We start from the raw sequence: 25,895 nt of genomic DNA on the forward strand, positions 1-25,895 counted from the left end.
TTAAACAGGTTACCAGCTGACCTGTTGATTAGGTCCAAAAAGCCCTAGGCAGTCACTGTTCTGTCTGCCTGTCCCAGTGAAATTGGAGACACACACACAGGTACCTCTCAGTGGGGCTGGGGTCTATGCTGTGAGAGATGGGAGGGAGGGGGTGGGATTCCTGCTTGAACAGCGACAGGGGGTAGGGCAGGGGGAAGCCAGGCAGACCCTTCTGTACCTGCAGTCTCTGCCAGAGCTCTGCCCAGGGAGCAGAGGGGAGGACATAGCTCTGCTGTGGAGTAGAGAGCCCCACCCAGCCCACAAAGCATGCTGGGGGAGTCTGGCTTATCTTAAACCAGCAAGGGGTCTGGGGCAGATATTGCATACACCGGTTTGAGCCAAATCAGTTAAGTCTGATACTACATTCAGCCAGGTTTATTTCAAACCAGTTTCAGCCATTTTCAAACTGGTTTATGTACATCTGCACATCTGTTCTGTTACAGGTTTAAACCAGTTTCTGGTCACTTAAACTGGTTTATGTGTAATATCTGTCCCTAGCTTAGGAGTCCACATGTCTAACAGGGCAGGAGAAGCCCTACATTCCTCTGTACATTGCCTTCCAAATGACCCCTATCACATCCTGTCACATGCTTGCTGTGAAGCAGCCATCAGTGCGTGGTGTCCAAGTAGGCAACAAGATTGAAAATTCACATGTTGAAGTTTCCACGGGGAGGCTGGAAACTCCAATAAAGTCTGTGTTTGATTTGGATGGTTCAAAGCCATAAAGTCCAAGCTGATTCATGTGACTTCCCCATTTTCCAAATCTCTTGTGCTAGTAATTTCTGGCCCTGGTTCATTCTCTATATGCTTTTCAAACTCAGAATCAGTAGTTCAGTACCTTCCTAAACATAAAGCAGGCTGAGTCCAGCAGCTGCTCAACTAACAGGCTACACTCATCCTGGTTTCAGCCTTTTTCTAGTTTGGTACCATATAGGAACAAAAGATAACCTGGGGCACCAAGTCCAGCCCCATGATAGCCCACTCAGAGAATTGGTTTCTGGCGATTTCTGATGGAAGTAAACCCATCCACAAAGCCTTGTTTCAGCCTTGACAGACAAATTCTAGGTAGGTAGAGAAAGAACTGGGGATTAAAGCACTTTTCAAGGTTATTAAAGAGACAGTGTCCTTGTTTGATATTTACCAGAAGTTCCATTATGAGCCAAGTCCACTCTTGCTACCTTAATTTATCAATTTATAAGAAACAAAGAAGAAAACTCCCAACACACTCTCTTTGCCTAGTGAGGAACCAGCTCAGGGAAAGCTTATTAGATCTAATTTACCTTTCCCTTACAAGGTTCTTCAGAGTGGTTGCCTCTAAACTGCAGCTTTTGCAATTTTTTTCCCCTGGCCTCACTTAGTATTGAAAGCACTAGGCTGAACAACATGTAACTTAAGGTGCTGACAGAAGTGACAATTTTTTGCCTGATCTAGCCCCTGAAAGCTCTCTTTAGCCATGACCAAACAGAAGTGCATGGCTGCAGAGCACTTTAAAAAGGGCCCAATCCCATGAAAATGTGAACCCTTATTACATTACCCTGAGGTGGGGGGTGGGGGCTCCAATCTACCCCATCCACCCTCCAGCACTGGCTGGGCAACCCCCAGAGTGAGCTCCATCCAATCCCTTTATTTCCCTCCGTCCTATTCTGAAAACAGCACCAGGGCTAGGAGGGGGAGGTGGGGCATTGCTAGAGAGTGCCATGAGCTAAACAGCAGCTGAATCTTTCAACCCAGGGGACCCAACAGTGAATGTCTTTTGGGTCTAGGAGATCATTATAACTCATGGCACTTCCTGCAAAGTGCCATGAGTTACAACAGGGAGCTGCTCTTCTGTCTGCACCTTAAAAGCCACCTCTGGCCAATATTCCCTTACAGACCATATGGATCAATTTTAAAGATTAGATTCATGGAGCATAGGCTAGAAATGCCCATTAGACAATCTTCCCTAACCTTCTTTATGACACAGATCATTACATTCACCTAGTAACCCTGTAGACTACACCTAGTAACCCTGTAGATAACTCAAATTCAGCTACACTCCCTAAGAGGCCTGTTCTAATGCCATATAAATCATATTTTTCTTTTTTGTCCTGACTTTTTTACATGAACTTTACTTTTTACAGTACAAAACATTTTTCTAATAAGAAACCCTGTTTAATTCTTTCCTTCCACAGAGCTCAATGTGCTTCATAAATGGGAAGTAATATTCAATTTTATAGGTGGGGAAACTGAGGTTTAGAGAGGTGAAGGGGCTGCCCAAACTAAGGCAATGAAAGAATCAGGAGTAGAAACCACATCTACTGGCTTCTGGTATCCTGGCAGCTTCCTCGCAATGTCTTATTCACTCTTCCGAGAAAGCAGAAGTAGCAGATCAATACAGCTTTTCATTAGGCTTCAGTGATCTAAGGAACAGAGTAGCATCATTATTACCCTGCATGTTCCAGGTTCCTTGCACACACCTTTAATGAAAGATAAAAGAACAGCACAGAAGCACTGGAGCGCAAAGAGACCTCCCGAGTCACTCCACAGGCTTCTACTTTGGGACCCCCACCACTTACATTCCCCTATAAGGGAATAGCTGACACTGATTTCTCTCTCATTCCCAGCATGTATTCAGCAGCACAGAGCTTTATGTCTCTTTATGTCTTGCCTAAAAATTTGTGCAAGTTGAAATATTTGTTAAACTACTACTAAAAGTGAAATCATTCTTTTTGCTAAAAGCAGCAATTACATGAGTGTCCCTGACCACCTTGCTGCCTGATGGCTGTGATGCTGCATCAGTTTTCTGTTATAGGCCTGGATGCAATATTAAATTCAGGCCTATTTCAGAATATGTGAAACGTGTTACCAATGTTCCTTTAGCTGTTCTAGGAATGCTGCCAGTGCACACCCCTTCCACTCCAGCCCTGACCTGGACTCTGTAATTCACGCCTCTATAACAGCTAGAGTTGATTACTGTAATTCCTGAATCGTTTGCCAAGTTTATCGGCACACTCTTTCCCTGAGCAGACTCAGCAGCCAGGTTTCTAATCACTTAGCTTGTAGACTCTGTTCCCAAGTCCTCACGCTGACATCCAGAAAGATTTCACATTGATCTTCAAAGCCTTGTTCTTCTCACAGCCATGAGTTAGATTACATTTTGCTTATTTGTTATTGTCCCCTGTGCGATGAGCTTCAAGGCAGGAGTTTCCAGGGTCCTGAGTCATTTAAGTCCTTTTAAGTCTCATTTCAAATGTGACTGAGGCCCTTAAGGGTAGATTGTCAAAGTGCACTTAGGCTTCATTTTGCAGTGCTTAATGGCTATCCACAGAAGTGAATTTTCCCCATTCAGCTATTGTCTCTTAGGGCTGTGCGAAGTTTCAGGTGCTGATTTCATTTAGAGGAGATTCGGCCCAATTCGGCAGCTGAATCTCCGAATCCGAATCAAATCAGGGGACCAATTAAAATCAATTCGAAGCTCTCCAAATCATTCCGGAAAAGATTTGGAGAGTTTTGGCAATTTGGACAGTCCCTGCTTGCTGCAGCAGGGAGCTGGACCAGGACTCCATGCTGGTAAGTAGGGGGTGGGGGAGGGGAGGATGGAGGAGGGGGAAGGGGACTATGGGGGAAACCCTGCCAGGCCCCATCCCTTGCCTGCTCCCCCAGCCCCCCCCCAAGCACCCTCTGATCCCCACCTGCTCTCCCAGCTCCCTGCCCCACCATGGCTGACCCACCCAGCTCCAGCTCCCGGTTGTTTAAAAAAAAGCCCTCACCAGCTGCTGCTGGGGGAGGGTGATCCCTGCTGCCCCCCACTGCCCCATGCTGTGGGGGAGGCTCTACCATAAGCCCCCCGACCCCTGCCCGCTCTCGCAGCCCCCCCCCCATGGCTGCCCTGCCCGCCCCAGGTCCCGGGCCTTTAAAAAAACCCAAAAAACCTTGGACTCACCAGCTGGTGCAGCAGTCTCAGGGCAGTGGGAATCGGACCCTGCTTGGCAGCAGTCAGTGAGTCAGGGCTTCTTTTTTTTAAGGACCAGGAGCTGGGGCAGGTGGGACAGCCATGGGGGGGGAGGGCTGGATGAATGGGTGGGGTTGGGGGGCTCATGGCAGAGCTCCCCATGCAACATGGGGCAGTGGGGGACAGCGGGGATTGCCCCCTACCCCCCTTCACCCCCCCCCCCAACCTGGCAGCAGCCGGTGAATGCAGGCTTTTTTTTTTTCAAAAGAGCCGGGAGCTGGGGCTGGGAGGGCAGGCAGGTGATGGGGCCTGTGTGATTCAGAGATTCAGCTGATTTGGCAGCAGCCAAATCTCCGAATCAGATTTGGCCAAATCGATTCAGGACAGTGATTCAAATCACCAAATCGAACCACTGTCCCCCGAATCGGCCAAATCCAAAGCGAATACTAGCCGCTTTGCACATGCCTATTGTCTATAGACCATGGATGTCTGAGTTATCATCAGTAACGTTTCCCAGGTGACTACATTTCTGCTTTTAGACACATTCATAACTACCCAGGTCTTGACAACATTAGGTTGTTCAGTGCTTAATCCTAGGAGGGATTCATAGACTAGGTGCTCTACTGTCTCTCTTGCCTGGTAGCAGTTCTCGAAATATTTCTACTGGATTGAGTCCCATGCTCCCACCCCCGTCCCACAAGAAAACATAGATGGAGGAGATGGTGCCATCTATACCCTTTTATCCAATAGCACAATGGTTAGAGCCATCAAACAGGATGTAGGAGACCTGGGCTCAGTTCCCTCTTGTGTCTAAGGGGATCTGAGGCTGAATCTTCCAATTTCCACCTCCCAAGTGAATGTTCTAGCCACTGCACACTTGGAGATGCTGGGGGCATCTCAATCCTTCCTGTCAAAGTTGACCCCTTTTGCATGGAATAATTAAATATTTATTGTCTACAAATATGGGTAAAGCCTAGTGGATAAGGCATTCTCTTAGGGAGGGAAGATCTGGCTTAAATCCCTGTTCAAATGACTACTTAATATAAAATACATAACACTGAAGTAGGGACTGCAATGCAGGTTTCTCCTCTCCAATATGAATGTCCTTGCTATTGGGCTCCAGAGTCATACTGTCTCTCTTTGGCCCAAAGAACATGTAATTTTTTTCCTGGAAAGTGGACCAGCTGCAGCAGGAGGGATTGAGATCTCTCCACCACCTGAGCACCTTGGAAGCTAAAGGTTAAAGCCTTTACCAGATAGGAGGAAGATGTAGTTTTCCAATCCCCTCAAGCCAAGGAGGCAATTGAACCCAAGCCTCCCACCCCTAGTTGAGTGCATCTGTTAGCAGTTAGATAAAAAAGGCAGGGGAAGAGAAGTAGAAGGGTGACACCTCCACCCTGTAGTGTGAGAATGGGCTGGCACAGACACCTCAGTCCAGAGACTGGTTAAGGGTCAGCACCCCAAAGACCCTAAGCCCAAGAAAGGAGTGTGGTCCCAGACCAGCTCCTCTCCTCTGTTGTTTCCTATCAGCTCACACAGGTGTCTCTCTACTCAGCATGGAGACTTTCCTGGGTCCCATTTTTGGGCACCTCCTACTCTCCACACATTCAATAGGGAGCCTAGGTCTGCTACAGGGCTGCAGATTTCTCTAGGCAGCAAAGCACCAAATGACAGGCACTACAACACTCAGCATTGTAGCATTTAAGCCCTTTTGTAGATGTAATCCCTAAATCTCATTGAAAATCAACAGGACATACACTCCTCAATTACTTGGGCAGTTCTGAAATTTTACCCCAGGACTCTTCCCTCTAGGCTTCTTGACAAAGCAGTATGTTGCCGGCTGGTCTCAGGGATTCTGAAATTCTCTTTTTACGTCAAAGTTGAAGACTTTGCAATCTAGCGTGCAGTTACCCTTCAGCTTGCCATTTCATTGTGAATGGCTATAAGACAGCCTATGTGAATGGCTCTATTGTGCTGTGGACGTGGGAAGGAGTCCCAGATTGAAGAGATGTGCCCTAACCTGCACAGATTCCTGGGGGAGTCTGCCTCAGTGACATGCCAAACATTATTTCTATGGTCAGCAGTTGAATTCCCCCCTGCTTTTTTTTAAAATGAACTCCTGCCAGCTTCTAGCTGTCCATTCCAAAGGCAAAATATCTTATAGGCATCAGGGTGAGAGCTGTTTGCCCATGGTAGCCACAGAGAAAGGGATTAAGTCCTCCATTGCAATTCACAGACATAAGTTCAATTAAACTACTACTAAAGTCAGACACACATTCTGTAAGTAACTGCTGGCACATGCAAAAGGCAATACCTTTGATCATAAGAACTGTTAAAAGACTGCTCCACTGTACATCTGGAATCTATGTGGAGCTTAATATAAGTACCATTGTTTGGCTTACTCAGAGAGCAATAAAATGGTGATTCCAAAGGCAGCTGCCACAATCATTTGCAAAGCACAACCTTTCATACACTCAGTTGTTATTCTTCGCATCCATACCTCCTGACACACAATGTTCACAGGTGAAATTAGAAATGGGAAATATGGAAATATGGAACAAGTCTCCTCAGTCCAAGAAAAAAATAATAATGTGGGCCACATCATAGGGTTCTTGCTCAGGCTTCATTTAATCTTTATTTAGGCAACTTTAAAAAAAAATCCACTACTGGACATAAACTGTATACATTCTACACCTGAATAAGGGGAGAGTACACAGAGGTCATGAAAGCCACCTTCCATGACAAAACTCATAGGAAGTAGTCAATCAAATAAACAGAGAAGAGTGTCACGAGGCCCTCCTTGCAGAATTTCCACCAAAAACTGTCTATTGGAAATGAATTATTAATTCTAATTAATTATTAGATTCATAGAGTGTAAGGTCAAAAGGGACCATTAGATCATCCAGTCTGTCCTTTTGTCAGCACCGACCATTACATTTTACCTTGTAGTTAACCAAATTCATGTTTGACTAAAACATATATTTTCCAGAAAAGGGTCCAAGAAAGACATCAGAAGATGGAGAATCCATTGCTTCCCTTGATAGATTGATTAACCAATGACACAACATCACTGTGAAAAAAACGACCTAACTGTTCATATGACTTGTCTAGCTTCAGAGTGTAGTCATTGGTTCTCTATTTTCTCTCCAAGAAAGTGCACTATAATGAAGTCATCTCTCCATCTTTATTTTTGATAAGATGAACAATCTGCTTCTCTACCTTGAAACTAGCTTTATAGCATGGTACTGGACATTTTAACTTTTATACTGATGAGTTTTTCTTGTTTGGATTAGATCAGCCTCCCATGAGTGTAATGTATGTGACTTCTGAATGCCTGCATAGCTCAGAAGGACACAAGATGTTTCTGCAAAATACGACCCATTGATACCAATACATCATCAGGCTAATATTTTGCTCAACTTTTAAAGGAATTAATTCCCTAGGGAGGTAAAATATTTTTCTGCAATCCTTTCCAGTTTCTAATAAGCCCTTTCTATCCCTTCCAATGATTTACTGATATCAGTGGGAGGGTAACTATACTAAAAACTTGCTCATTTGAAAGAAACTGGACAATTATTTTGCACTTCTTCAAGTTTTCTCACAGAATATGAAACGTCCTTAAACAATCTGAATTTCAACCATTAGATACAGTAAGCAAGGATTAACTTTTGGCATTAGTGACATTTCGCAGAAGCCTATGAAAAGCTCCATCTGACTAGATACTGTTGTTGACAGCGTGCTTGATAGCGACTTGTTTTACTTCCAACTCCAAATTTGCAACAAACACACCCTGCCAAAACTTATTTTTGTAGCATCGACTCTTTGTAACAACAGAAATAATGACCGTGAGGGAAACATTCTGGTGCACTGTTTTATCATCACAAGGTATTACTTAATCCTTTTCGGTTTTCCATCCATTTGAGTAATAGCCTATTACCATCATTGCTTCTCACAGATAATATTACAATCAAGAACACTATTTTGCCTTCATTTTGTCACAATAAACATACTTATTCTCTTTTGTTTCTTGTAATGCCTAAAAACTTAAACTGCAATGACTTACATTATGCAGGTAGCTATCCTGCAATACAAATTCACCTCCTCCAGGTCATCCAATCTGAGTCGATCTTGTTTCTTTTTTCTCCCTCCCTTCACTCTCGGCCCTACACCCCATACTCTTCCTGGTTCATTCAATCTATGTCTTGCTCCATTCCATTGGATCATTGGAACCACAGCTGAAAAGCTAACACCAAATCATGCCTCCTCTCGCATTACAATCATTAGAATGATGGTCATGTAATCTTAGGATAAGTACAGATGTTCAAAAAGCCCATGGTAAAAGCACTCTATCATGCTTTACTTAAAGCGCTATAAGTCAGAGCGCATTCAAACCAAACAGATGTTCACTGTTCAGTGGGGGGTGTCACACTGCCTGAGATCAGCAGGAAGGGGAGCTCTCACATGCCTCCCAGCATGCCCCATGGACTCCCCAGGCTGCTGGAGAATCCTGAGCACACTCAAATGGGCAATCCATCCCTGATTGGCTGCCGGGCATGGGGGAGAAATCCCCCACCTCGCTGCTCTGCCAGTGACAGGAATTGGAATCACAGAGAAGCAGGGCTGCAAGGCACCTCTGGCTGGGCTGGCAACACCCAGGGGCTAGGATTCAGGCAGGGTAGCCAGAGTTCCCAGAGCTGCAAAAAGTGTCACTGTGCTGCAGCTGCAGGAAGGAAATCCCCGTGGCCGGGTTGCAGTGCATGACAGGGCTAAGGTGACTGTGGGGCAGAAACCCCCCCTTTACCTCCCTTCCTCTGCCCCTGACCAGGTTGCAACTCCCAGCTGCTACAGGGAGAATGTGGGGCTGGAATGGGAGACTGTAACTAACTCAGGTCAGTGACAGCCAAGGCGGCAGGACTGAACCAGCACTTGGGCAGAGCAGACAAGTTCTGCCTGAGGCAAGCATGCTGCCTTGTGAGGGCCCCTGGGGTGCTGGTGAATGCAACTTAGCTTAATGCCTGACAGGATATGACACATGTCCAAAAACACACTCTAATCTAAAGCACTTTAGTTTGACAGCACATCCATTAAGGGTTAACTTAAAACACGATTTGCCATTTTTAAAACATGTTCCATTATGGCTTATAGTGCGATAGGTGTAATGTCTGTACCTAGCCTTAAAGACTGGTGAGGAAGAAATACTTGCAAGTTCAAAGACCACTCATTTTCTTTTCATAACAGTATAACATTAGCTTTCTTGCTGCTGAACTGACCGCCTGATCTATTAAACTCCTGGATGTGAGTTGCCATTGTGACAAATGCATTTTTAAAGATGTCATTTATCAGTTACTGTGAACAACAGCAATAATATTTTGCTCTTCAAAATACTGCTTTGCTTGTGAAAATATCAGATACTTCCACAGTTACTCTTGTAGTCTCAGATTTCCACTGTGAGGATATTATGATTATTTATTAAGGGTGGCAAGACATGCCAAGTTTCTCACAGATACGTACATCAGGCCCCTGCCACACAGAACTTCCTAATTATTTAGACAAATTATTATTTAGACAAAGCAGAGTAAAAGGAGGACAAAGTGGCATAACACAGTTAAAAGTATGGAAACGAGGTTTGGGAGAGAGCTGCTTGGTCCCTTAATTTCATTTTATGTTTTGCTGGTTTTCCCTGTCATCATCATTTCCATCTGTCTCAGTCCCTCCTCCATCTCTCAAAGTATGCCTTCTATAGACCCATCTGGCCAGTATTTTTGTTTTTTTTATAGAAACATCATTTAGGACCTTTTAATCCAATTTATTTCAAATGCAGTAAGAAAACTACCTTTTCCCCAGAATTAATTTTTCAGTTTTGAAACTGAAATTCTTTGCATTCAGACTCCCTTTCTTGCCAAAAGAAGGGCAAAATCAGATTCATAAGTGAAACGCATATGCAGCTATAAGCTTCTGTACACTCTAGAATTCCACCAAAATGCACCGTGCCACCACAACAAGCTTCCTTATGCAATCAGCAGTCTCTAGTGGGGGATTAATCCCAACTGTGACTAACCAAAAATATTCTATGAAAGTTCTCTTAATTTAGTGACTGGCAGTCTCCAAAGAAATGTCTTCAGATGTAGCCTGGGCCAACTTTGACTACAGAAAAAACTACAGTTTTTGTTTCCATGACAAAAAATCAGATCAAGCAAAAAGATACGGTTTTGTACTTTCAAGAAATTTAACCCACCTCTTTCTCCTGGTCTTCCTGGCTGGCCAGGATTTCCTGGAAATCCTGGTCTTCCTGGTGATCCTTGTTCTCCCGGTGGCCCAGGAGATCCTGGGCGGCCTGGCTCACCAGGAGGTCCTGGAACAGTTCTTGTTGACAGAGTGTGACTTGGAACCTGGTTCAGGATTGAATTATACCTGGCCATGTGACCTGGAAAATTAAAATTCCATAAATTTGGGATGTAGAGAAACAGGAAGAAGTGAGGTTGAAAGGAGTATTAGAAGGCGCTCCACTGCAAGGAACTAATAAAAGGTAAAGGTTTGTGGCTGTATGATAATTTTGGTAACTGTGCACTTGTGGGGAAAGTGAGAGTTTACAATACTTAGGTGTGTATTCTTAGGTGGTATACAGACATTTGGGAAGGGTAGATTGCATTAAGAATGGCCACTCGCTCTAATTTAGCTTGCCCAGGTGCCGACCTTACACTTGTTAGTTGGATCTATTTACAAACCACACCAAAGTTCAGGACTATTAGATAAGTTTAAAAATGCCCAAACTGATCTAAGTTAGGTGTACTTCTGAGGTAGTCTAACCTAACTCAGGTCCAATTAAACCCGATCTAACTGAACTTCTGTACAGTTCCCAGCGTAGCCCCAGGGCTGGGAAAACCCACCTACTGGCCCTAGACCCAGGGCTGTGATAGTCTGACCCCCTCCCAAATTCCCTTGATCCCACCAAATCCTCCCAGATCCCAGCAACCCTCCTGTAGACCCCACCTGCCCCCCTGAGGCCCCAAGAACTCCCACAGACTCTACCTACCCCTCCCAATCTGCTTGTGGACCCCACCTGCCCCCCAATCCCACAAAGACACCTAGATCCCCCCCCTTCCCAGATCCTGCTTGCCTCCCCTCCCAAACTCCTCCCCATCTCAACTTACCTTAAATTGGGTGGCTATTTTTAATGCTATCTAACCTCCCTGAACGTCTGTATGCCACCTTAGGTGATATCTGGCATACACTAATAAGAAGGTAGGACTTATTATAAAGCCTAGCTTTTGTGATTTTCTCACAATGTTGTGCATGTAATAAGCTTAACAACATTTTTTTCTAAATATGAAATCAGAATTAATGTGGGCCATATTTGGATTCCTGATGCTGCTCAGCCTTAGATTTCCACAAAAATATCCACTGTACAGTCAGAATTTGAGAATAGCCAGGTTCCTGTGAACTATGTAAAAACATCATATTCATAAAATCCTCTGAACAGTATCAGATCTATTCTATAACTAGTGAAGCTGTCACCAAATATTCTGGAAACTGATAGGAACATACAAGATATCGATTTGCTTACCTTGGATAAGCTGTTCACATACTTGACGAGCAACTGCACGCACCATGGCATGGGATTGAACATCGCCCTGAATAACAACATCCACCATTACAACACATAGCTCTTACAACCATTCTAACTTGAAAGTGCCCTGAGCACCCCCAAGAAGTGGGTATTTCCCATCCCTACATTACAGATGGGGAAAACTAGGTAGAGAAGTTAAGGAATTTGCCCCAGGCTGTTGGTGGCCAAGCAGGTTTCAGAAATTAAACAATCCTGTCTCCCACCTCTATTTTCAGATAATAAACCAAAGCCTAAGGAAGGTAATCACAGGGAAAGTTCCCAGGATATGCTCATTGATATCTGAACCTTTAATGACTTTTTAAATTTAAATTGTTTTAATTTGAACATGACATCCAGACTGACTGAAGCTGGGATGGAGATCAGTGAAGAAGGAAAGCTTGCCATTACTTTTAAAGTCACCCACAACCAAGAAAGGGGTGAATGAACATTATCAGAAATGTTTCTAGGACAGAGACCATATTGAAATATATTTGTTGCTGTTCAAAGGACAATAATATACTTACCCGTTCACCCCTCTCACCCTTTGTACCTGGAACACCCTGTGGAGAGATTGAATACAAAGTTAATTTTCATAGAATCATAGAAAACTAGGGTTGAAAGGGATCTCAAAAGTCATCTAGTCTAACCCCCTGCTCAAACAAGACCATCCCCAACTACATCATCCCAGTCAAGGCTTTGTCTACCTGGGTCTTAAAAACCTCCAAGGACGGAAAGTCCACAACCTCTCTGGGTAACCTGTCCCACTGCTTAATACCCTCCTAGTGAGAAAATTCTTCTTAATATCTAACCTAAACTTCCCCTGCTGCAACTTGAGACCATTGCTTCTTGTTCTGTCATCTGTCACCACTGACAACAGTCTAGCACCATCCTCTTTTGAACCCTGCTTCAGGTAGTTGAAGGCTGCTATTAAACCCCGTTTCAGTCTTCTCTTCTCTAGACTAAATAAGCCCAGTTCCCTCAGCCTCTCCTCAGAAGTCATGTGCCCCAGCCCCCGAACCATTTTCACTGCCCTTCATTGGACTCTCCCCAATTTGTCCACATCCTTGTTCTAGTGCAGAGCCCAAAACTGAACACATTACTTCAGATGTAGCCCCACCAGTGCTGAATAGAGAGGAATAATCACTTCCCTTGATCTGCTGGCAATGCACCTACCAATACAGCACAGTATGCTGTTAGTCTTCTTTGCAACAAGGGCACACCACTGGTTCATATGCAGCTTATTGTCCACTGTAACTCCCAGGTCCTTTTCTGCAGAGCTGCTGCCCAGCCAGTCAGCCCCAGCCTGTACTGGTGCATGGGATTGTTCCATCCTAAGCGCAGGATTTGCACTTGTCCTTGTTGAATCTCATGAGATTTCTTTTGGCCCAATCCTCTAATTTGTCTAGATCACTCTGAATCCTAGCCCCCTCCAGCATATCTACTACTCCCCTCATCTGCAAACTTGCTGAGGGTGCACTCCATGCCATCCTTCCAGGTTGTTGATGAAGATATTGAACAACACCAGCCCCAGTACCAATCCCTGGGGCACTCCACTTGATACCAGCTACCAACTAGACATCGAGCCATTGATTACTACCCTCTGAGCCCAATGCTCCAGCCAGTTTTCTATCCACTTTACAGTCCATTCATCCAGCCCATACCTCCTTAGCTTGCCTGTAAAAATATTGTGGGAGACCATATCAAAAGCCTTGCTAAAATCATGGTATACCACATCCACTGGTCTCCCCACATCCACAGAGCCAGTCACATCATCATAGAAAGCAATCAGGTTGGTTAGGCATGACTTGACCTTGGTGAATCCATGCTGACTGCTCCTAATCACCTTCTTCTCCTCCAAGTGCTTAGAAATGGATTCCTTGAGGATCTGCTCCATGATTTTTCCACAGACTTAGGTGAGGCTGATTGGTCTGTAGCTACCAGGATCCTCCTTTTTTCTCTTTCTTAAATATGGGCACTATGTTTGCCCTTTTACAATAATCTGGGACCTCTCCCAATTGCCATGAGTTTTCAAAGATGATGGCTAGTGGCTCCGGGATCACACCAGCCAATTCCCGCAGCACCCTTGGGTGCATCCCATCCAGCCTCATGGACTTTCATAGATTCATAGATGTTAGGGTTGGAAGGGACCTCAATAGATCATCGAGTCCGACCCCCTGCATAAGCAGGAAAGAGTGCTGGGTCTAGATGACCCCAGCTAGATACTCATCTAACCTCCTCTTGAAGACCCCCAGGGAAGGGGAGAGCACCACCTCCCTTGGGAGCCCGTTCCAGACCTTGGTCACTCTAACTGTGAAGAAGTTCTTCCTAATGTCCAATCTAAATCTGCTCTCTGCTAGCTTGTGGCCATTGTTTCTTGTAACCCCCGGGGGCGCCTTGGTGAATAAATCCTCACCAATTCCCTTCTGTGCCCCTGTGATGAACTTATAGGCAGCCACAAGGTCGCCTCTCAACCTTCTCTTGCGGAGGCTGAAAAGGTCCAGTTTCTCTAGTCTCTCCTCGTAGGGCTTGGTCTGCAGGCCCTTGACCATACGAGTTGCCCTTCTCTGGACCCTCTCCAGGTTATCCGCATCCTTCTTGAAGTGCGGCGCCCAGAATTGCATGCAGTACTCCAACTGCGGTCTGACCAGCGCCCGATAGAGGGGAAGTATCACCTCCTTGGACCTATTCGTCATGCATCTACTGATGCACAATAAAGTGCCATTGGCTTTTTTGATGGCTTCGTCACACTGCCGGCTCATGTTCATCTTGGAGTCCACTAGGACTCCAAGATCCCTTTCCACCTCTGTGCCACCCAGCAGGTCATTCCCTAGGCTGTAGGTGTGCTGGACATTTTTCCTCCTTAGGTGCAGCACTTTGCATTTCTCCTTGTTGTTTTCTGCCCACTTGTCCAACCTATCCAGGTCTGCTTGCAGCTGTTCCCTGCCCTCCGGCGTGTCCACTTCTCCCCATAGCTTTGTGTCATCTGAAAACTTGGACAGAGTACATTTGACTCCCTCGTCCAAGTCACTGATGAAGACATTAAAGAGTATTGGTCCAAGGACCGAGCCCTGCGGGACCCCACTGCCCACACCCTTCCAGGTCGAGACCGACCCATCCACCACGACTCTTTGGGTGCGACCCTCTAGCCAATTCACCACCCACCGGACTGTGTAGTCATCCACATCACATCCTCTTAACTTGTTCACCAGTATGGGGTGGGATACCATATCGAAGGCCTTCCTGAAGTCTAAGTATACGACATCCACCCCTCCGCCTGTGTCCAGGTGTTTCGTAACCTGGTCATAGAAAGAGACTAGATTGGTCAGGCACGATCTGCCTGCCACAAACCCGTGCTGGTTTCCCCTCAGCATAATTTGCCCTGCTGGGCTCTCACAAATGTGAGCCTTGATAATTTTTTCAAAGACTTTACCAAGGATGGAGGAGAGACTGACTGGCCTATAGTTGCCCGGGTCCTCCTTCCTCCCCTTCTTGAAAATGGGGACCACATTGGCCCTTTTCCAGTCCTCTGGGACTTGGCCCATGCGCCACGAGCGTTCAAATATTCCCACCAGTGGCTCTGTAATGATGTCGGCCAATGCCTTCAGCACCCTTGGATGGAGCTCATCCGGGCCTGCCGACTTAAAGGCATCCAGTTCTTCCAAGTGACTCTGCACCATCTCAGGATCTACGTATGGAAGTCTGGCGCCTTGCTGCTGCCTCTCTACAACCCCAGTGAGAGACTTGTTGTGCCCCGCACTTAGGAACACTGAGGCAAAGAACTCGTTGAGGAGTTCAGCCTTGTCCCCCCTGTCTGTCACCAATTGTTTCTGCCCATTTAGCAGGGGTCCTATTCCTCCCTGGGCCTTCCTTTTACTCCCAATATATCTAAAAAACAATTTCTTGTTGTCTTTTACTTGGGTTGCCATCCTCAGCTCCATGGTAGCTTTGGCCCGTCTAACTGCCTCCCTACAAGCACGAGCAGAGGAGGTATATTCATCTTTAGTGATCTCACCTTGTTTCCACTTTTTATGTGCTCCCCTTTTGGCCCTTAGGCTGCCCTGGATTTCTCTGGTCAGCCATGGAAGCCTCCTGGCCCCTTTCCCTCTTTTGCCTGGCTCGGGGATCATCTTGCTTTGTGCCTGAAGGATCATTTCTTTAAGGCACAGCCACCCTTCTTGGGCTCCCATCCCTTCAAAACTCCTACTCTGCAGTGCATCCTTGACTTGTATACATCTAGCTTTTTTAAATAATCCCTAGCCTGTTCTTTTGCCACTGTTGGCTGCTCACCTTCTCCCCAAACTGTGCTGCCAGGAGCAGAAGCCTAGGAGCTGACCTTGCCTGAAAACTAAGGTGAAAAAGGCATTGAGTACCTCAGCCATTTATGCATCCTCTATCACAAGGTTGCCTCCCCCATTCAGTAAGAGACCCACACTTTCCCTGATATTTGTCTTGTTACTGACATACTTGTAGAAACCCTTCTTGTTACCCTTCAAGTCCCTTGCTAGCTGCAACTCCAATTGCAGTTTGACCTTCCTGACTTCATCCTTGCATGCCCAAGCAATATTCTTATACTCCTCCCTAGTTGTTTGTCCAAATTTCCACTTCTTATAAGCTTCTTTTTTGTGATTTAATTTACTGAAGACTTCCCTGCCAAGCCAAGTTGGTCTTCTGCCATACTTGGTAGTCTTCCTGAATATTGGGCTGGTTTGTTCCTGCACTCTCAGTAAGGCTTCTTTAAAAGTACAGCCAGCTCTCCTGAACTCCTCTCCCCTTCAGTCTGGCTTGCCAGGGGATCCTGCCCATGAGTTCCCTGAGCAAGTTGAAGTCTTCTTTTCTGAAGTCCAGGGGCCTTAGTCTGCTGCTCTCCTTCCTTCCTTTCCTTGGAATCCTAAACACAATCATCTTATGGTTGCTGCTGCTGCCCAAATGGCCATCTACTAGTACATTCCTCACCAATTCTTCCCTGCTTGTGAGCAGGTCAGGGAGAGCATGGCCCCAAGGTGGCAGCTGCAGCACTTGCACCAGGAAGTTGTCCCCCACACTCTCCAAAAACTTCCTGGATTACCTGCACACTGCTGTATTGCCCAGCAGATGTCAGGGTGATTGAAGTCTCCCATGAGAATCAGGACCTGTGATCAGGATACTTCTCCTAGCTGTTTGACAAAAGCCTCATCCACCACATCTTCCTGGTCTGGTGGTCTATGGAAGACCCCCACCACACCATTAGCCTTGTTGCTCTCTCCTCTGTCTCTACCCCAGAGACTTTCAAGTATACTGGAGCTCTGAATTAAATGGGACATCAGAATGGCACCCTCCCTCTAAGTCAGGGGTGGGAAAAATATGGCCCACAGGCCATATCCATCCCACCAATTGATTCTATCTGTCCCATGGGCAGGCAGTGGCTCTAGCTCCAGCCTCTGCTGGCACCACAGGGGACACTGGGTGTAAGCAGCCCTGCCTGCCTGCCTACCTGGCACAACACGGCAGACCATACACAAGTCATGCTTGGGCCCTGGTGGTTCCGGTGCTGCAGGGGAAGCTGAGTGGAAGCAACCTTGCCTGCCTGCCCAGCTCCGTGCAGCAGGCCCTGGGCAAGCTTCACTCGGGCCTGGCAGCCCCACTTGGGCTGGGCTGGTGGCACCTTGCCTGTCTACATCTGAGAGATGGTGTGAGTTGTCCCAGGTGCTAGGACTGTGTGGTGGGTACTCCACATCTATGCCCAGAGGCAGTGGAGCTTCCCCAGCACCTGTAGCAGGTGAAACCCCAGTTCTGGCCCCATCTTTCCCTGTGCAGTGCCGCAAGCCAGCCCAGCTACCTGCTACCTCCTGGCAGCAACCAGCACGACTCTTATCCCACCCACCCAGATGAGGCTGCCCCTACTTCCCTGGGGCTGTGGCTGGGACTCCTCCTGGGGACTGGAGATCCCTTGGACTGGGGGTGGGAGCAACCTGCATGGCCCTGGCAGGGAGCTAGCAGGCTGTAGAGGGCTGCAGGGCTTCCCCAGGTTTTGTGGGGATAAATGTGGATGGGAAGGTGTGGGCTGGGCAAGTAGGTCTGGGGTTCAGGCAGTTCTTGCGGGGCATGTCAGAGTGCAGGCTGAGGCAGGAGCTTCCTTGTGATTTGAAGGGTGGCTGGGTGGTGGCAGTGCGCTGCTGAGGGTGGAGACATCCTATCTTGACCGAGTGCCCTGTAGGCTGGTTTTGGTTCCCTTGGTACAGAGACTTTATTTTGAGCTATTATGCAATCATCTTGATATACACTACTCAAAAAAACCACAAATCAGGACAAAAATATTTTTTGAAATAAAATTAAAATAGTTGATAGTAGATATTTGATTTCTAGCATATGGTTTCTTTTTTATCTGTAATTTGTTAAAATGGGATCTTCACCATTAATTTTGTGTGTATGGCCCTCAACAGCTCACCAAAACTCATTAAATGGCCCTCCCACCAAAATAAATACCACCCTTACTCTAAGTCTTTGCTGCAGCAGGAACGGTCCTGTGCCACTCGGCCACAGGGGATGGGTGTGGGGACACAGCAGCAGCATCCGAGGTCTGAGTCCCAGCATAGGTAGACTGACCACCAACTTACCCTCCCTAATGCTTGGCATCCCTCTCTAGGGCTCAGCGCCAGCTGCAGCGGCAGAGAAGATGGTGGTCCCCCTCCCCACCAGTCCAATTACACTACTGACCACTATGGACAAATGAATTGGTCACATGGTTAAAACATTCCTACTTTCATGCATGCCCCTTCAGTATTTCCTGGTAGACACAGCCCTTAATTTTCTGTCCTTGTTCACCCCTCCAGCCTCTTTTTTTCAGAATTGATAAGGCTTCAGGCACTCACAAATTTCGATCCATAGGAGTAAGTGAAAGTTTGAAAAATGTAATCCAATGTGTGGAACATGTAAATAGGCTGGTACTGAAGATTAAGCATGTTATTCACTGACAATAATAAACTCCAGATTTGCCAAATCTCTTCAATGGCTACCAGATTATTACACTGGAATATAGTGTTAGGTTGTTACCTTGGCTCGTGTTTTATCTTCAAATCTCTTTAGTACCATTTAGACAAATATTTCTATCACTTAGGTTAGTAAAAACAACTAAAGTGACCCCTGCATTTGAAATAAAAAAACCTGAAGTGGTGGAAAAAATATTTTCTACTTTGCAAATCAAGATACTTACTAAATAAAACAAAAAGTTCATCATATGTGGAATTTGTTTTAACCAGGCAACCCAAGTAAGCAAGCATTCAAATATTAAATTACAAATACAAAACAACACCTACAAAATATCAGCTAAACTGTTACACAGAAGAGGGATAATTTAGCCATTTATTACACAGAAGAAAATCTGTGTAATATGATATTTAATAGTGAAATTATTACAAAGAAGTAAATCTTCCAAATCTGTGCCTATTGTGTGATATGCACACACATTTTATAGTCTGATTTTTTTACTTAAAAATGTCTATGATGCATAAAATGTGAAAATCTGAAAGCAAAACTTAGCGTTAGATCCTCTCCTGAATAAAATAAAAGGCCTAATTATGGTCTTATTTAAGTCAATGACAAAATTTCCTGTTGCTGAACCCCGCAATTACATTTTAAAGAGAGCCTGGTTCTGATCTCAGGTATATCCCTGCAAATAAGAAGTGAGCAGCTAAGTCCATCATACTGAATTAGTGAAACACTAGTTCACCAGGATAAATAACATCAGACCACTCAGATACAGTGGTGTCTTTGTGGAAAGCAGTCAAAATAATAAACAATGTATTTTCTTTTCCCCAGGATAACTTCAAATGGAAAGGAAAGAAACAACTACATTCAGAATATGACTTCACATCACGCACATTTTTAACCTGCTTGTTTAACTGCATCTTTCCTTGATACATCTAGGTACTTATTTCTGCAAAATATTTAAAGTAAGTTCACAATCTAAGTTGAAGGAAGTTAGAGGGGAGATTGAGAAGGAACCCATGGGTTTTGTTTGCAAGAGCTTCATGAGCAAATGGATGATACTTTTTAAGTATTGTGTAGCTGTTTGTAATGATCTCAGCAGCAGTTAGGACCTATGGCAGAATGCAGATATATACAAAAATAAGACATTTTACTTACAGGAGGTCCAACATCACCTTGAGGCCCGGGGCTTCCAGTAATACCTGGAGCACCTGGAGCACCAGGTATTCCCTAAGTGGAGAAAGAAGCAATACTTACTGACTTATTGCTTAATATTGATGCTCAACAACAGCGATTTTCCTGCTGACAGAAATACTCAAAATGATGGAACAAAATTTTTGTGCATGACTGAGTTTGAATTTCAGCTACAGTAGTTGCCCAGTGGTGCCCTTGACATTTTAAAACCAAGAGGTCTACACAGAAAGTAAGCACATGATTAGAATTCTTTGACCTTGGGGCTGAATTTAACTCAGGTCCCACACAACCAATTTGATGACCACAATAGAAGGAGCAAACACAATAGGTGTTTGTTACCCTTCTTTCTTTTTAAACCACCACTGAAATATAGACAATATAGATCCGGATTAGTCATCATCACTAAGATCAGTGAATTGACTCACTCAACAAATGAATTAAGGCTGCCAGCTGACTGTGTCACTCTTCAGTGCCTCATGGAGTTGAAATACAAACTCAATCTATTATTATGCACATTTTGGACACTCTATGGGAGGGAGAACAAAAAATAGCATTGTAATTCTAGATGAACTTTTCACAGTGATCTATATTCATTAATCTAATAGTTAGCTAAAGTCAACAAGTGCTTTGAATATATAAAGCACTAAGCACTAAGCAGTATTAATTTATTTAGATTTATGCTATCTAGATTTATGCTCTTTAGTTTTATCGCTATCCAGCTACAACAAACACATTCTTTTTCAATGTGCAATTACATCATTTGACTAAGTAATAAAAGGCCTAATTCTACAAGCCTGAATCAGCATATGGACTGGACGATCTCAGGGTCAAGCGGTGTTGAATAGCCAGGCCAGCTGCTGCAGACGAGGAGGAATGTTCCCTTCAGAATGGTGAGCAGATGTGGGAATGCAGTGCACAAGCCAAGGCAATCTGCTGGTCTGGATAGGGTAGGGATCTACAGCAGTGGATGATTTATCCCTTTCCATACGCACTCAAGCCTCACCATACCTCTCTATATACAGTGTAACCACATCTGATTTACCATGCAGGGACTTTCTTGGAACTTAGAAGATTTATATTCATATGAGAGTCCCAAGTTCTTAATTCCCAAATGGGTTACGTTCACCTTAATTTACCACATTCTCTTTACTCATGGATTCTCATATGGACTCCTGCCTACTCTGTAAGGACCGGGTATGGTCTATAGCCAGTTCTAGCCAACTGATTGATAAACTGACACGGAGACAATCTAATCCACATACTTTTCTCACATCTTAGGAGTCTTTTCATTTTTATAAAAGTGAAATACTTAAATGAATTCCAGGAGGAACCTTTGAGTTGCTATAATAGGAGTTTTAAGTCACAGTTTCCTTGCTTTTGTCAATCTTAATAAAACTTTTGTGGTCATTTTAACTGTGTTTTTTTCTCCTGTAGGACCCAGAAGTAGTAATGATACTAGCTCACATTCAAAGTATGAAGAATAAAAACAGGGAAGTTGTAGGTGGGTTTATATATTCTAAATATTTTAATTTTTTAGGTAGTATATAGATAATATATTATTTCCTTGTTCTGACCATTCCTAGTAAAGTATTATAGTACTTTAACTCATAGAACCATAGAAAAGCAGGGGTGGAAGGGACCTCCTTAGGTAATCTAATCCAACACGCTTCATGAGGTAGGATCCTCTCTATGCAAACCATCCTATGCAAATCCACTGTCAAACCTATCAGAAAAACTACACAGGTCAACCCCAACATAATCACAAGATGTAACACCTTAACCTGCCACAGGTAAAGTAGGGGGACCATGGGGGCCAACGTCTTTCTGCTACTGCAAAGTTTGTTAAAATATAACTGTGTTGTTAAAGGGTGTTAAAAATGACTCTGCATTTTTTTTTGATGTCATAAGCCTTTAATTAGCAAAACATGCACTGATAGAATTCTATTTCGGTTTGGCTAGGGACAGAAATTACACATGAGCCAGTATAAGTGACTGGAAAACACTTCAAATTTGTAACACAACAGAAGTTCAGTGCACATAAACTGCTTTCAAAATGGCCAAAACTGGTTTAAGAAACATGGATGGATGTAGTATCACATTTAACTGATTTAGGTTAAATCAGCTTATTGAACTTCTGTTGCAGATCCCCTCCAGATTCAAGTTAACTCACAATCCCCCAGTATCCCAGGATGCCTTGCACCTGCCCTGCAAACCCCTCCTTGCAGGGTGGGTGGGCTAGCCTTGGCCCAAGCTGTCTGCTCCAGCCAAGCAGAGAAGCTTGCTCCACTATCCCCTGGCTTCTGGCCTGGGCCACTGCAGGCATGTGGCTGCATTTCTGGAATCAAAAGTGAATGTCTGTCTACTTGCTTATCGGTTCAATCTACACAGTTTAGACTAACCTATGAAGATTGAACTGATTCAGCTTTGGGCTTTTTTCACTGTCCATACTTAGCCCTGGTGTTCTTTAATAGCAGTTTTCTAGCTGTGTAAGTGGCGTTTTTGGTTGCAATTCCTGACCTGTAGCCTCATAGACATACACACATAGCCTGATCAAACATAGAAGGTTATGCACTAGCTAGGCAGCTCCACAGTTATGTAAGCATACCCATCTTGGATCAGTAAGTGCATGTAAGTCAGGAAAAGGAAGCCAGCTAGAAACCAGCTATATATCAGAGAAAAAGGAGGAAGGGAGGGACCTTTTAGTCCCAGTAGCTGAGTAGTCAATGTACTCATTTAAGAAACAGAGGTTCTAAGTTCCCTTCATATAGAGGCGGGTGATTTGAATTTGTGTCTCTCACTTCCCAATGTAGTGCTTTAGATACCAGATTCTATGTCATTGGGGGTCAAAGGTACCAAGCACAGGTTAGGCTTTATCCAGTATCCTCCCTGGGGTTTCTTTTTAAATTGCCCCTGTGGACAGCCAGGAGAGACAGAAAGAGGGAGAGAGCTGGGACCCCCCCCCCCCCAAAAAAAAAAATTAAAATTAAATAAAGGCAAGCTGGAAGACTGCGGCTCCCCGGAGAAGGAGTGTTGAGTGTGGTTGTGGCCATGATGTTGGTCCAATAAAAGATATGTCCTGAAGAGAAGGCCCTAGGTTCTAGCTTGGACCTTTGCCCCCAGTGATGTAGAAACTCCTGCACTGCTCTCCATCCATTTACATAATGACTCTTAAATACTAACAGATCTTCAGTCCTCCTCAATGTGAATATCGACTATCAAGCCTGGCACCAGGTTCACTAATGTCATGTGATCTACATGTCCAATATAAGTAAGGCAGCCAAAATCTGGTTTCTAGAGAATATTTATGGGTTGGGAAATCACACCATCTTGACTAGAGTTGTTGAGTATGATAGCTTCCTTCCATTTAGGGTAAATAAGAGAATAATTAAATGCCCCCTAATGTAGTGATACCCAGAACAAAAGAAAACCCCTGCTTGAGGATTAGAATAAATGCAAGATAGGGACTTGCATCACACAGTGTAAATGCAAGATAGGGAAGTAGATAAACACATTATCTAAAGTGTTTTCCAGGGCACTGATATAACAAACAAAGGCTAAGAACATCAAAATCACCTGAAAACACCTGACATAAAAGTCAGTGCAGAAGCATCAGAAATCTCAGGAATGTAAACCTAAGGAAAAGCTTAGAAAGAGAGAGCTTTTAGGGCAGAGGCGGGCAGAACATGGCTCGCAGGCTGGATCCGGCCCACCAAGCACTTTCATCTGGCCCACAGTACCCACCAACAAGTTGTGCCATGCCCACCAACAAATTATGTCCTACCCAGCCCTTCTGCCCACAAGGGTGAGAGCAAGGCGCCCACGTGTACACACAACTCCAAACGTACCCTATTGCACCTCACTCCCACCCTTGTGGGCAGAAGGGCCTGGCCTGGACAGTGTGCAGCTTCCACGTGGGGCTATTATGAGGTGATTATGCAATCACCTCTATATACACTATGCAAACACAAATCAGGACAAAATATTTTTCATAATAAAATTAAAATGTTATAGTAGGTGTTGGACTTTTAATATATGATTTGGTTTTTTTCAGGTTCTAAGATGGCAATCCCCCTCACCCCCCAAAAGGAGTATTTCTGGGGAGAAATAACATATTTCTATGTTATTTCTTGATTATTTTCTGAAATGTTTGAATGCATTTCACATACCTTCAGCTGCACAACCAAGGTCAATGAACTCTGATCATCACTCACTTCAGCAAACAAGTCCAGATTGGAATTTCTTACAAGAATAGATTTTAGGTCTCATTTCAAGGCTAAGAGGTATAAGCCGTCTTATGTAATGCAGCTGTTTCAATCAGCAAAAACTGGTAGATTTCATTGAGGAACTCCATCTCCTGTTGCCAGAAGGGTCATCTTCCCTCAATGAAAGAACTGAAACCATTGGCATAGCATAATCAGTTCTCTAACAACCCTGGGATTAATCAAAAACCTTTCCTTGAGGGCAACTAGCTACTTAACCCTAGCAAATACTGATACTGACATTCTGAAGAGACCTTTTGACACATACGGTAATAAATCCCACATGCACATGGCCAGTACTTACCACTGGCCCAGGAGGACCTTGTGATCCCATGGGTCCATCTTTGCCAGGCAGGCCCTAGGTAAGAGAAATATACACAAATTAATTAAGCCAGTTCTTAGAAATTACACTTGTCAACTCTGCTTAATTTTATTTTAGAAGGCAATTGACTTGTTACTTTATAATTAAAGGAAGATTTTTGTTCTTATAAAGCATACACCCCTATAGGGGTGAATTTGCCCATTGTGCAAAGTCACAACATGCTACACAGAAGTCAAGGTTCATCTAGAATCTCAATATACTCTTTACGTGGGAGGATGTGACACACAACTGTTGTCAGTGCTCTGTGCCCATGTGAATTTCACCCATAATGTTTCTATAATTAGGTGGACAAGAAAGTTTGTTCAAAATCCATGAGACAGCATTATATGAAATGGATCCCAAAGCTACTAACCCTTACAGGGGTAGCTGTTATGAACATGAGCAACTTCACTGACTCCATAATGCATGTGTGAATTGGATAGAAAGTTTCATTATCCCCAAATAATGAACAACTTTACTGGACATCACAGAGGCCCTGATTTAGGAAGCTGCGTGATGAGACTTCAAAGATAATATTCATGCACTGGAATCATATAAAATAGGAAGGGAACTTGAAAGATCATCTACTCCAACCTCATACTCAAGGCAGGATCATCTGAGCATAAATCACCCCAAATAATTGTTATCTACTCTATACTTAAAAACTTCCAGTGATTGAGATTCTACAGCCACTCTAGGTAATAGTCTCAGTGCTTAACCATTCTGAGGGTTCAAAAGCTGAAGCAGGTTAAGTTACACATGTGCTTAAGAACCTTCCTGAGTCAGAGCCAGTGACTAAAGATAACTCCCAACTGGAAAGCAAACTGCTTATGAGAAATAAAGAACTGATGTAGAAAATGAAAGGTAATTTATGCATATAAAAAACATATTTTTCATTAGAATACTACAAATCCGAGGCTATCACCTGGTTGTTCATAAATAAATTTCTTAATTACAAATTAAATTAGATGTTGGAATCTATTGTTCTGATCACTGGTTCTGTACCAATATTTCATAAATTCTCTGGTTCTGAAAGCATTTTATTTGTATGTCTCCCCCCAACACTTTTTAAACCTTTTAAGGTAGAAAACATTGTACCTTGCTATAAAAAAAGCATATCTGTTTATTTTATTTCTGGATTTTCAGCAACATTAATGATACCATCATTCAGTAATGGATATATCATGAATTACCAGATGTAATGCTTTATATATCGTTTGAAAGCTGTGATTCCAAATTGCTTTCATATAGCGTAAAGAATTGGTTTAAAAATTCTGTTATCTCTGTGCAACTGAAAAGGCTTTTCTACTTCATTATAAAGGTGTTAAGGCGATAAAAAATGTATGTCATACAATACCATATTTACCTTATAAGATGTTCCCCCCCAATCACATACAAACCAGAGGGGAGGAGCAGGCAGCTGCTGTAGTTCTGACTCTGGCCCTGAGCCCAGGTCAAACCCAGTCAGACCCACAGCAGGCTCCTGCACCTTCCCACCCACCCCTTTCCTTCTCCCGTACTGTCAGGCACAGCTCTACTCCA

At 44.2% G+C, this 25,895-nt stretch overlaps 1 protein-coding gene across 3 annotated transcripts in view; it reads right to left on the bottom strand.

Annotated features, from left to right (window-relative positions):
- The window catches only part of COL14A1 (collagen type XIV alpha 1 chain), a 178,614-nt gene that overhangs the window by 6,067 nt on the left and 146,652 nt on the right, over positions 1 to 25,895 (bottom strand). For all 3 annotated transcript variants that reach the window (XM_019495707.2, XM_019495705.2, XM_019495706.2), the window contains 5 exons: positions 24,297 to 24,350; positions 19,698 to 19,769; positions 12,101 to 12,136; positions 11,535 to 11,601; positions 10,206 to 10,394 (listed from right to left, as the gene is read on the bottom strand). In XM_019495707.2, the coding sequence (XP_019351252.1) occupies positions 10,206 to 10,394; positions 11,535 to 11,601; positions 12,101 to 12,136; positions 19,698 to 19,769; positions 24,297 to 24,350 (418 nt within the window). The remainder of the gene's footprint in view (positions 1 to 10,205; positions 10,395 to 11,534; positions 11,602 to 12,100; positions 12,137 to 19,697; positions 19,770 to 24,296; positions 24,351 to 25,895) is intronic.

Source organism: Alligator mississippiensis, chromosome 3, assembly GCF_030867095.1.
Source record: "Alligator mississippiensis isolate rAllMis1 chromosome 3, rAllMis1, whole genome shotgun sequence".
Classification (NCBI taxonomy): domain Eukaryota; kingdom Metazoa; phylum Chordata; order Crocodylia; family Alligatoridae; genus Alligator; species Alligator mississippiensis.